Here is a 14,245-nt window from a genome sequence, read left to right as displayed (position 1 = left end):
CATTGACCCATAACCTTCCACACCTCTCTCATCCATATACCTATCCAACTTTTCCTTAAATGTTAAAATCAAACCCGCATCTACCACTTCGGCCGAACGCTCATTCCACATTCCCACCATCCTCTAAGTGAAGATATCCCCCCTCATGTTTCCCCTTCAATCTCAATACATTTCCTCTTTTTTGAATATCCCCCACTCTTAATGGAAAAAGCCTGTCTACATTGACTCTGTCTGTCACCCTCATAATTTTAAATGCCTATATCAAATCACTCCTCAATCTTCTACACTCCAGGGAATAAAGTCCCAGCCTCCTCAACTTTTCCCTGTAATTCAAACCCTGAAACCCCAGTAACATTCATGTAAATCTCCTCTACACTTTCTCTATACTATTTATAACCTTCCTATAATTTGGCGACCAAAACTGCATACAATATTCCAAATTTCACCTTACCAATGCTTTATACAACTTCAACATTTCATCCCAACACCTGTATTAAATACTCTGATTTATGAAGGTCAATATACCAAAAGCTTTCTTCACTACCCTATCTAAATGTGACTCAACTTTTAGGGAATTATGTACCAGAATTCCTTTGTTCTGCTGCACTACTCAATTGTCTACCATTTAACGGATATGACCTTTGCCGATCAGTCCTACCAAAATGTAGCATTTATCTGCCATCTTTCATCCCACTCTTCTAACTGTCCTATATCCCACTACAAGCTTTAAAAATCTTCTTCATTGTCCACAACACCACCAATTTAGTATAATCTGCATACTTACTAATCCAATTTACCACCCTATCATCTGGATAATTAATATATATGACAAACAACAATGGACCCAGTACCAATCGTTTTGGCACTCCACTAGACACTGGCCTCCAATTTGACAACAATTTTCCACCACCACTCTCTGGCATCTTCCTTTCAACCATTGTTGAATCCATTTCACTACTTCAAGATTTATACGTAATGATTGAACCTTTCTAACTAACCTCTTATGCAGAACCTTGTCAAAGGCCTTACTAAAGTCCATATAGACAGCATCCTTCCCCTTCCTTCTCCGAACAGTCACCCAGTTCTTTGTGCAAAAGGATTTTAGGGATCCTTGAAAGCAACCAGATATCTGAAATCATAAAAATAGAAAGTGTTTGATATACTCAACGGTATTTTCTGTTTTTGCTGTGAGCAAGATGTTGTCAGAGAGATTGCTGTATGCAGTAATAGGTTTTGAGTGTTGTTTATCATTGTCCGTATATTTGGGAAGCCTGAAATGCAAGCATATGCCTCCGCATATTCTGTCTTCTGTGGGCAGAAAGAGAACTTAATGAAGTCTTCTCCTATCCTTGAATATGAATTGCAAATGTGAAAGCTTGAGCCATCTTTCTAATGCATGAGTAAACAACAATCAATGAAATGAGGCAGAATGAATATTAATAGCATAAAACAATCCCGAGGCAAGGAAGGAGGAAACAACAAAGCAATCCAGACATCACTGTAAGCCTACTTATGAGACAGATTTCACGGAGGACTCAGAAATATCGCTTGCATTTTACCCTTTCAGAGGAAAGAGTTGGTAAACGTTTGTTGATCTCTGAGCACATAACAATTATGGGCAAGGTTTGTGCAGATTAATTTTGAACATTGTGACGGAGTCATACAGTGTAGATAGAAACAGGCCCTTTGGTCCAGCTTGCCCACGCTGACCAGAAAGCCCCACCTGCTTACCTTTGTCCCCTGTCCCTCTAAACACATCCTATCCATGTATCTATTCAAATGTTTCTTTAATGAATCAATATGGCCTGCCTCAACCACCTCTCATGGCTGTTGGTTCCATGCACTCATCATTTTAAAAAAAAGTTACCCTTCTTTGGGTTCCTTTTAAATCTCTCCCGTCATTGTGCTTGCTCTACCAGTTATAGCTGATCTGGCTGGGGACTCAGCTCCACCTACTCATCTTTTCTCCATAAAGAGACTAGCCGAGAATGACGAGTTGAGCCAAAAGTCAATACTCTATGATTCTAATTCGGGAATAGTCTGGAAAGGCCATGAGGACTTTGGGATTAGTTTAAGGGGTTTATAAAGTATAAATCTCTTCATTGATCCATCTTCATTCCCTGTGTAATTATCAAAAATTGGAAATAAATGGAATCAATGTAGAGTTGGAGAACTTGTATATTCATGGACTCAAACAGAATCTGCATTGAGACATGGCTTGGATAATACTTGCACACTGAAGATGATAAATTGTATTTAGATTGGCTCATATATGCCACTGAACAGTATGATTCTGATTAACTGTCACTAAATTTGTCTGTATTACAACAAATGATTGACATTTAAGTGAATCAAATCATGAGGTGTAGCATTTCTACATTGGAAACCTTGTCAGTATAACTGGAGTTGACGGTTCACTGTGACTGGTTTGACATGGGCATATTTAAAATTGATCTTTCATATTGCGTGTAGAACTGTGATGTTGTCAAGAACAAATACTAGTTCCAATACAATTGTTTCAGTCACTTTGATGGCAATATTACATAGAAATGGAAACCTGAATGAGCTGCAACTGTGAATTGCAGTCAATATAATACCGTGAATATTCTCTCTCAGTGTGAATGTTGATTGACACAATGAAAATATTTTGACTTCATCTGTTGCTGTCAGACTGCTCTGACAGTACATGCATTGAAAGAGAAATGGAAAGATTGTATCGGGTGAAGCTTTCAATTTTCAACTTACTTCTTAGAAGCCAACACATTCCTTCCTCAAGTGTAGGAGAAATTCTTGGACAATATTCACCATCTCATCTAAACCCTGAAACTGTGATAACAGTACTAAAGCGAAATATTCCACTAGTATCTGTGGAGTCATTAAACTGAAATGAAGAGATGCCATGTCAAATCCAACTGTAAATCAAACCTGGGCATCTGCCTCGCTATATAATTCCACACTCAGCTACTCTAACTCTAGGGTTTAAACAATAAAACATACTAATGCCATCTCATTTCACACAAAGTTGATAAGAATCAATGAAATATATTTGAAGTGTAGATGCTGTAATAATATAAGGAATGCCAAAATAAGTTGTCTAAATTGCTGTTGATTGAGAGTAAAATATCAATTTCTGCATTGAAGGGAATACCTCCTTTTTTTACATTCATCTTAGAGGGCAGATAGTGCCTCAGTCTTGCCCAAAAGAGCAACCCCTTAGTACTGCAAGATTTACGTGGTCTGGCTTTTAGAACAGTTTTTTAGCCTACAAAAATAAGGAACGTACTATCTGAACCATGGTTGGTGGCAAATCTAAATGTGCAATGAACATAACACATATACAGACAAATGATACATATGCACAGTATATATAAATATATATAAATATATACACACAAATATTAAAATAAATTATAAAATTAATAGTAGGGTCACTCAATGTTTGTATGAGCAGTTCATCAGTTGATCAGCAGTCTCAATGCCTGTGGGAAGAAGCTATATCTCAGTCTGGTGGTTCTGGCTCTGATACCTCCTGTACCTCTTTACTGACGGGAGCAGCTGGAAATGGTGCATGCGGGGTGCACACTGATTTTGCAAGCCCTCTTTAGACAACAGTCCAGGTAAATTGCGTTTTTAAGGTATGTAGATTAACTTCGGATCTGATGCTCTACAGTTGTGCCACACTGTGATGCAACTGGCCAGGACACTCTTGATATAACTCCTGTAGAACGTTGACAGGATGGTGGCTGGTAGCCTTGTCTGACTCAGTCTTTGCAGGTTGCGCCTTCCTGACAAGTGAGGAGATGTGCATCCTGGGTAGGTCACATTTTTTTTTGAAAAGTTTATTTAAAATTTTACAAAATACAAATGTAAAATACAAAGATACAAAAAACCCTCTAGATTTACTCCCTATACCCTCACCCACCCCCTCCACCCCACTAACCCACCCCCTACTATCCCTCCCCCCCCTCGGATGCTTAACCTACACAAAAGAAGGTATTTATAAACAAACAAATAGAGTGGGTTAGGTTGCAGTACATCATTTCAACAATTCAAACAAGAATTTAAAAAAAATACTTAACATCTAAATTCATACATTTCAAGTATGGAGTCCACATATTTTCAAAAAAAGAATTATTTTGCAAATTATATGTAATGTTTTCTAAACATAAACATGATTGAATTTTGTTATGCTATCTCTGTATACTCAACTCCACATTATTTTTCCAAGTTACTGCTATACATTTCCTAGCTACTGCCAAACTCAACTGAATAAATGCAATCCAAGATTTATCCAAACGCACTGACAATGGATTCATATATCCTAACACAAAACACAACCATGGATCCGCATATAAATCTATTTGGAAGAAATCTTGCAAAAAATTTATAATCTTTTCCCAAAAAGGTTTAACCTTTGTACAATTCCATACAGAATGAACAAAAGTACTTATCTGATCTCCACACGGAAAACACAAATCAAAGTCTCTAAAACCATGCCTCTTTAACTTTTCAGGAGTTAAATATAACTGATGCAGAAAATTATAATTAACAAGACTATAATGCACATTAACTAATTTTGTGACACTATTTAAACATAAACCTGACCATTCTTCCTCAGAAATAGTAGATAACTCCTGTTCCCATTTATCTCTTATTCTCAATATGTCTATCTTCTTCATATTTGCTTGAACCAACGAATACATTTCAGGAACAAACCCTTTCTTTCTCTTATCCATAAGTAATATTTCAAACTTCGATTGTATTGGTAATATCATTTCTTGACCATATCTATTCATTAAAAAAATCACATACCTGATAAAAGCAAACAATGTATTTTGTGATATCCTGAACTTCTCTCTAAGCCTATCAAATGAAAGAAACAAACCTGCCTCAAAACAATCTTCAATTAATACCAGACCCTTTGAATCCCATTCCTTCAAATAAGGATTATGGATAGAAAAAGCAATCAACTGATTTTAATATAATGGAATTTTAATTGCACATACATCCTTCAAACCTATAAATTGGTTCCACTTACTCCGTACTTTGAATAAATGAGTTAAAATGGGTAACTTATATGTTTGTAAAAGCAATAAATTCCATTTATATATAAAATGGTGTATTGATCTTTCCTGTATCTGATCCATTTCCACATAAGCCCACATCGGTGATTGATCAATATCAAAAAATATACTAATAAATTTCAACTGGGCTGCCTGATAATAATTTTGAAAATGTGATAACTGAAGACCTCCCAAATCATATGTCCACGTCAACGTTTGCATCGATACTTGAGATAATTTACCTTTCCATTAAAAAAAACATGTCACTTTGTTTAATTCTTTTAAAAATTTCCCCGGTACAGGGCATGGAATTGATTGAAACAAGTACTCATTTGAAACAAGTATTCATTTTGATACAATTTACCCAACCAATTAATGTCAATGGTAAATCCTTCCATCAATTTAAGTCAGACTTAATCTTATTTAACAAAGGTAAATAATTTAAACCATATAAATTCATAAACTCCTTATCAATAATTACTTAATCTTATATGACCATTTAAATTTAGTAATTTCCATTCAATCTGAATAATCATCATCAGATATAGGTAAAATCTCACTTTTATCCCAATTTACCTTATACCCTGACATTGATCCATAAAATTTTAACAAATCTTGTAAGGGTTATAAAGAATTCTTAGGTTTAGATAAATATATTAACACATCATCTGAAAATAAATTAATTTTATACTCTTGTTGCCTAACTGTAATACCTTAAATATTTGTATTTTGTCTAATTGCCTGGGCTAAAGGTTCTATAACCAATACAAATAAGACTGGTGACAATGGACTGCCCTGCCTAATTGATCTATACAAAGTAAATACTTGAGCAGTCTGACAATTTGTCACCACCCACGCAGAAGGGTTCGTGTATAATGCCTTAACCCAGCCAATAAAAGATGGTCCAAATTTAAATCTCTCCAACACTCAACCCGATCAAAGGGTTTCTCAGCATCTAATGCTAATATCATTGGTTGATTAAGTTGTTGTCTTGATGCATTAATTATAGGAAGTAATTTAGTAATATTATCAGCTGAATATCTTTTTAATAAACCCTGCCTGATCTACATGCACCAATTTTGGTAAAAAAAATTAGCCAATCTGTTTGCTAAAACTTTTGCTACAATCTTATAATCTACATTCAATAAAGATATAGGTCCATAAGAATCAACCTTCAATGGGTCTCTATCTTTCTTTGGTATAACTGTTATCATTGCTCTCAAAAATGATTCAGGAAACAACCCAGTGTCTGTTACCTGCTTCAATAAATCCATATACACTGGAAATAACAAAATCATGAAATTCTTTATAAAATTCTACCATAAATCCATTCTCACCAGGTGATTTATCAGTCGGCATAGATTGTAATGCCTCTTTGTGTTCAAAATCCGTAAATGAAGCATCTAACAATTTTACATCATCCCCCTCAAAAGAAAACTTAGAGAAAAAAGTATCAATCTGTTCAGTATCTATATTTCCTTCAGATGCATACAAATCTTGGTAAAAAACAAAATTCCTCATTAATCTCCTATGGTTTGTAAGTAACACCTGAATTTCCATGTATTGCATTAATTGTTCTACAAGTTTGTTCAGTTTTCAACTGCCATGCTAATACTTTATGTGCTCTTTATTCTAATTCATAATAACACTGTTTTGATCTTAAAAGCAATCTCTCATAATTATGTTTGTTTCGTATTATAGCAAAGTTTCAGATTAGATAACTGTATCTTATTATCTTCCACTGCATTTTCTTGAAACTTTTTCTCTAGATCTGCAATCTCTTTCTCTATCTCCAAAAGTTTCACTGTATATTGCTTTTTCACTTTAGCCATGTAACTAATAATTTGACCTCGCAAATATACTTTAAAAACATCCCACCATGTAAATTTACTTTGTATTGATCCTTCATTCATCTCCTGAAAAAGTTTAATCTGATCTCTCAAAAACAAAACAAATTCAGGTCATCTAAGTTCTTTTTTTTCTTTGGCTTGGCTTCGCGGATGAAGATTTATGGAGGGGTAATGTCCACGTCAGCTGCAGGCTGGTTTGTGGCTGACAAGTCCGATGTGGGACAGGCAGACATGGTTGCAGCGGTTGCAAGGGAAAATTGGTTGGTTGGGGTTGGGTGTTGGGTTTTTCCTCCTTTGTCTTTTGTCAGTGAGGTGGGCTCTACAGTCTTCTTCAAAGGAGGTTGCTGCCCGCCGAACTGTGAGGCGCCAAGATGCACGGTTTGAGGCGATATCAGCCCACTGGCGGTGGTCAATGTGGCAGGCACCAAGAGATTTCTTTAGGCAGTCCTTGTACCTCTTCTTTGGTGCACCTCTATCATGGTGGCCAGTGGAGAGCTCGCCATATAACATAATCTTGGGAAGGCGATGGTCCTCCATTCTGGAGACGTGACCTACCCAGCGCAGTTGGATCTTCAGCAGTGTGGATTCGATGCTGTCGGCCTCTGCCATCTCGAGTACTTTGACGTTGGTGATGAAGTCACTCCAATGAATGTTGAGGATGGAGCGAAGACAATGCTGGTGGAAGCGTTCTAGGAGCCATAGGTGATTCGGTAACATCTCATTAAACCTACAACGATAAGTTCTTTCAACTTTCTCAACAATATCACAAGAAATCAACCACAAAGAATGATCTGATAATATTCTACTCTTATATTCTGCATAATCAACCCTTCCCTGTAAATGAGCTGAAACCAAAAAAAGATCTATTCTAGAAAATGAATCATGATGAGTAGAATAAAATGAATAATCCTTCTTGGTTGGATGAATACATTGCCATATTTCAACCAAATTTAATTCCTCCATCAATCCTATCATCCTTTTAGCCATCTTAGTTTGCTTAATAATTTTTGGAGATTTATCCAACAGTAGATCCAAACAGCAATTAAAATCCTTTCCTACCATTATGTTCTTGTTTGATTGATACAAATTTAAAAAAAAAGTATCAGTTACAAATTTTACATCACCTTTATTCAGTGGATATAAATTCAATAAAGTCCAAGTTTCCAAAAACAATTTACAATTCACCTTCAAAATTCTTCCAGCATTTTCAAAAACAAATTCCAAAATAAAAGGTATCCTTTTATGTACCAAAATCGCCACTCCCCTGGCCTTAGAATTAAAAGAAGATGCCAAAACATGTCCAACCCAATTTCTCTTCAATTTCAAATGTGTCTCTTGTAGAAAAGCAATATCCACCTTCATCTTCTTAATATAATCCAAGACCCGCTTCCTCTTTATCGGATGATTCATCCCTTTCACATTAAATGTCGCAAGATTCAATTTACTCATTTTATCTTAACAAATAATTTTTAACACAACCAACCCACAAACACACTGAAATACCTGTAAAAATAAAACCCCGGCCTTTAACCTTAATCTAAATAAAATACAATTAAACCATAAAAAAAGGGAGAAAGAATAAACCCTCCTTCCCCCTCTTTAAACTCCTCTAAAGAAAGAAAAAAAACCCACAAAAGTGGTACCCCCCTCTACTAACCGGGTGTGGACTAAACCACTAGTGGCGGATGACTTCAGAAGCTGTAGTGCCATCCAACCCCCACCCCCACAGCTGATATTTATATATCTCAATATTTCACCTAAATAACAGTATTAATTCAATCCACTACCCCCACAACTCCACCAGATTGATCCTGAACACCAGTTGCAACAGTCGATAAATCCTCTTCTCCCTTCCGGATCGAATGTTGATCTCGACCATTTCTCTTGCTACTCCCGTTCCCATTCCCATTACGTTTTGGAGAACCGTGTGATTTCAATTGTTTCTGCAACTCAGAACTATGAGAATTATTTGGCAACGAATTGGCAAAAGACAAAGCTTCAGCCTCATCACCAAAAAACTTAACCTGAAAATCTCCATAGAACACCTTCACCACAGCAGGGTACCTAAAAGCAAACCGATAACCCTTCTTCCATAACACAGCCTTTGCTGGGTTAAACTCCTTCCGTCGTCGTATCACATCTTGACTTAAATCTGCATAGAAGAAAACCCTACGTCCTTGAAACATCATAGGGCCCTGATTCTGCCGAGCTTTCTGAACTGCTAATTGTAAAATTAAATCACGATCTTAATACCTTAAACAACTAATAAGAACTGCCCGTGGAGATTGATCAGGAAAAGGTTTTCTTCATAATACCCTATGTGCTCTATCCAGTTCCAATCTTTCTGGAAAAGCATCCTTTCCCAACACCTCAGGAATCCATTTATGAAAAAACCTTCACCGGATCCATTCCTTCAAAATCTTCTGGCAAACCCATTATTTTAACATTATTACGTCTACTTTGATTTTCCAACAAATCAATCTTCTGCAGAAAATCACGCTTTTGAACATTCCAATCTGATAAACAATGTTCCAAGTAATCTATTTGTTCAGTATATCGATCTACAGTATCTGAACAATCACAAAATGCTCGTTTAATATCCTTAAATTCCCGCTGGACCACATCCACTTCTCTTAAGCATTTAATCACATCTTGCTTAATCGATGCCACTTAATTCAGTAAATTGAAGTTTGCTTTCTTGAAAACCTTGAGTAACTTGAACAGCCATATTATTCATACGTCGCATAAACTCTTCTGAAACAGACAATGTAGTATTTTCTTCAACCTGTATTGCTTTAAAAGTTTGCAAAGTTGAAGATTTGGTTCTAGAGGTTTTAACAAGTTTTTGAAACGTTTCAGGCCTCCCTTGAAGAAGTTTGGCTGCTTTCAATATCAGTTCCAGTTCTTCAGAGTATTCTTCTCTCTCCTCTTCTTCAGATGGTAAAATAGATGCTGCTTCCCGGACCTCCCGACTCCGGGTCAGCATCCCTTCCCACACAGGCCAGACATGTACGGGCCGTCGGGAGAGAGTCGGCCCTGTCGTCACGGCCCATTCAGACATCACGCGCAAGCACGAATCTTCGCACATGCCCAGTACTGACTGGGCCCCGCAACAGAGGCCTGACATTTCCACCATCGGGCTTGGCACGTCGGCAGCTAGTCCGGCATGCACAAGACCTCGATCGTGTGTCTGGGCCCCACGTCCCCAGGACTGTGCTCTGAATCGTGAGCGCGACTCTCCTCCAATGAGCGGCCAGCGGAGACGCCATTTTGTATCAAGGACACTGGTGTTAAAGATACCTTCGACTGGTTGGTCCTTTAGATCTTCATCTGTTCAAAAATAAATCTCTGTGGATCCTTTAACAAGGTAGGCCTCAACTCCTCTGCACTTTCTGCTCTTTTAAACTGTGCCTTTTTTCAAGTTTGAGTTTCAGTACCTCTCATTATGGCTGTCAGAATTCTTTAAAATGTTATAGAAAATACTTTTAAAGTTCTAACAGTTTTAAAAATTCGGATATTAATTATTCAGCTGGGGAGAAGTGGAATCTTGCGTCTACTCCCTGTGCCATCTTGCCACACCCCCCTCAGGTCACTTCTTAAGTGGACTCCGAAGAACCTGGTGCTATCTACTCCCTCTGCTACCAAGCTATTAATGTATAGTGGAGATTAGTCATTGCTGGTTCTCCTGAAGTCCACAGTCATCTCCTTCATCTTGTACATGTTGCAACTCAGGTTATTATTCTATCAACATTTCATAAGATTTTCCATCTCTTCTCTGCAATGCGACTCATCATTGTTGCTGATGAGGGCAACAAATGCTGTGTCATCTACAAGTGTGTTGACTCTGTTGAGCTGGAGCTGGCATTTCAGTCATGAGTCGGTAGCTTGAAGAAGAGTGGGCTGAGCACACAGCCCAGAGGTGCGCCTGTGGTCACTGTAATGGTGCGGGGAATTCTCTGCCAACTTAGATTATGGTCTTTCTGTAGGGAAGTCCCGAATCCTGTTACAGAGTGGGGTGTTGAGTCCCAGCAAGGACAGTGTTACAGGCCTAGATGACCCAAAACTGAGCAGCAATAGAAATTCATCAAGACAAATGGTTACTTAAACAAAAGTTGCTTTTAATTTTCTTTTAACATAAAAACAGGATCAAACTTTAACTTATTACTATTTATTTAACCTAACTTAACCCCCTTCTAATTCTAAGCGCGTGTATGTAATGTGTGTGTAAAGTTCAGAAAAGTTATTTGATTCACAGTCCAATCTCACTTCTCATTCCTCCAAGTTCACTGGTTGTAGGCAATTCTTATACTGTGCACAGAATTTAATATTTATGAATTTTCACCAGGCTCTAGTGAAAAGGTAAGTGGTTACCACTCTGGAAGGCTCTAGTTGGTTTCAGAGAGAAATTCGTTGCTCAATAAACACACACAAACTGATTCCCCACGATCAATACTTCAGTGTCTTGCTGAAGAAACTTGCCCCATCAGGGTTTTCCAAATTATAAACTTTTCTTCCAGGTCACCACCGAGTTGCTCTTGTTCCCCTTATTTCATGAGAAACACTCTCGCCAGCCATTTCCTCTTGTAAGGACCACAAGGGTTTTTCAACAGGCTGAACCCACAACCCGCCTTCCAAAATGGAGTCTTCAACAAGCTGCTAACTTGTCGTATTGCAGCTTCCAAAAGCCACTGCAGAACTCCAACTGAATTCTCTCTCTCTCTCTTTCTCATAGAGAAAGCCTGTTTGGTCTTCTCTCTCTCTCTCTCTCTCTCTCTCTCTCTCTCTCTCTCTCTCTCTCTCTCTCTCTCTCTCTCTCTCTCTCTCTCTCTCTTTCTTTCTGCTTGCAAAACCACATGATCTTCTTAGAACAGCAAACTGCAACCAGATAGATTGTGGCACCAGTATCAATTTCTTGAGCCTGGCCATCTTTTGCTTTCAAAACAATAATCCATTTTCTCCACAGCATTAACTCAATTAACACCTCCTTGTGAAGTCTCCATAGGCACTCTTCAAAGTTTCTGTAAGGTCACTGTGGACATGAAGTCTCTCCTTATGCATAGCTTTTACACTTTAAATGAGATCTCTTTTGTGAAGTGTTTATGTCTGTTTGTGGTGACCTACACTAACGCCCCCCCCTCCCCCCAGAATCTATCTTTTAAAAAAAAACATATTTATATATAATATAAAATATAATGTAACCCATCACAACAACTTCTCCACAAACCTCTGGGATATGGACGTGTTAAGCGCCGAGCTGAAGTCAATGAACAACAGCATGGTGTACAAGGTATTGTTTTCCATATGCCATCATGAAGTAAGCACATTGGCGCCTTAACTTCCTCAGGAGTGCGGAGGTTTGGCATGACATAAGAAATCCTAGCAAATTTCTACAGACGTGTGGTGGAAAGTGTGCTGACCCCACCTGCATCATGGTCTGGTATGAGGACACCAATACCCCCGAGTGCAAAGCCGTAAAGAAAGGTAGTGGACGTAGCCCAGGATATCACAGGTAAAACACTCCTCACCTTCGAGAACATCTACAGGGAACACTGCCATCAGTGAGCAGCAGCAATCATCAAGAATCCACACCACCCAGCACACGCTCTGTTCTCATTGCTACCGTCAGGAAAGAGGTGTAGTTGCCACAAGACTCACGCCACTAGGTTCAGGAACAGCTGCTACCCCTCCACCATCAGACTCCTCAACAACAAAATCAATCAAGAACTTATTTAATGATTCTTACTTTTGCACATTACTTTATTTTCTCTGTATTGCAGTCTGTTTGCTTACATTTCTTTATTGTCCACATATGTACATTGAGTCAGTTTCTTTTTCCACTACCATTAAGTGGTGATTCTGCCTCACTTGCAGCGAAAAATAATCTCAGGGTGATGTGCGACAATAAATCTGAATTTGAAATCCAAAAATGATTGAGATTATTGACTTTTTAATTGAGAAAATAACCCTTTTGGAAGGATTACAAATATCACAGGATTTTTTCAGAACATTTTCAAGTTTGGTTGATGTTGAGGAATCTCAGTAAATTTTTTGTTTCCTAGTTGAATGTGTAATTCATCTTCTTTTTGCTTCCAGATTGAATGATATTGCAGGAATACCTTTGATCAGTAGCCGAAGGCTGGGTCTTCACTTCCACCCCAGGAGGGGGTTACACCATCATGTACCAGTTATGTTCGACTATTTCCACCTCTCGGTCGTATCCGTTACTGTGCATGCATCACTTGTTGCTTTACATCAACCCTTAATAAGGTACAGTGGTGATCGTGACCTGAGGGGGAAAAAAAATTGTTGCTTTGTATGTTTATTCACAAAGATGTTTTGCCAGAAAATCAATTATAAGACCACCTGCTGTTGAAAGACTATTCTCAGTGTAGAATGATCCATTCCAAAACCACATCCATTTAGAAACATCTGCTGCTCAGAAATGCTCTTCAGTTCTCTGGTGTACGAAGAAGTAGTAGTACTTAATTTTACGCTGAGCTATATTCTCATTAAGATTTGGGAAGTAAGTACTTCTATCTCCAGCCCCAATATTCTGTACTGAAATTACCATAAAATGTCATGCCCTCCACTTCTCAGTGTTGTACCCAAAATGGGACCAGCTAGATTATTTGGCTTTGAGATACAGTGAGGTATCAGGCCTTCCAGCCCAAGAGACCATGCCACCCAAATACACCCAATGTGAACGATTAACCCACTAACTCCATATGTCTTTGTAACGTGGGAAGAAACTGAGGAAACCCATACGTTCATAGGGAGACAACAGTGGATTTGAACCTGAGTTAATGGTGCTGTAATAACCTTGCACTAATCGCTACACTAAATGTTCGATCCTAAATTATTCTGACTATTTGTTATATATCTCTTCAGTTTCCCTCGCCTAAGTAAAGGCTCATGGCTGAGTAAAAGTGGTCAAGAGATGGAACCATATATCTCCAATATAACTCTTGAAAACCTGGTCCTTGGACCCAGCTATTACAAGCAGCTCACAGTTGAGGTAAGAGAGTCTCCAGTTCGTTGTTTTCCACTTGATCTTTTCAGGATCTCAGTTGCTTTGCTGTGTTTGGCAGCTGGACTTCATTTTGCATGAGCCTTTGCAGTATCAGACAAAAGTGCAAAAAAGGAACAAGGACCTCATGAAAAGGAAAAAATGTTAATTAATCTTGAATGTCTCATCACCATGAGAAATGCACGAGAAACCAACATGTATGTCATTTATTTTAATTTTCAATAGCTATTTGATAATGTTCTGCACATAAGATTATTATACCAGATTAGGGCAGGGATTAGGGGTATATGTAATGGATTGTGGAT

General features: G+C 38.0%; 1 protein-coding gene across 1 annotated transcript in view; it reads left to right on the top strand.

The window, feature by feature from the left end:
* Positions 1–14,245, top strand: part of fam135b (family with sequence similarity 135 member B) — a 409,679-nt gene that overhangs the window by 255,402 nt on the left and 140,032 nt on the right. The window contains exons 6-7 of the mRNA XM_069922246.1: positions 13,007–13,180; positions 13,802–13,928. Of these exons, the coding sequence (XP_069778347.1) occupies positions 13,007–13,180; positions 13,802–13,928 (301 nt within the window). The remainder of the gene's footprint in view (positions 1–13,006; positions 13,181–13,801; positions 13,929–14,245) is intronic.

The sequence above is a fragment of the Narcine bancroftii genome, chromosome 2 (genome assembly GCF_036971445.1).
Source record: "Narcine bancroftii isolate sNarBan1 chromosome 2, sNarBan1.hap1, whole genome shotgun sequence".
Lineage (NCBI taxonomy): Eukaryota > Metazoa > Chordata > Chondrichthyes > Torpediniformes > Narcinidae > Narcine > Narcine bancroftii.
Note: the sequence above shows the minus strand (reverse complement) of the source record. Positions and strands in the feature narration are given on the sequence as shown.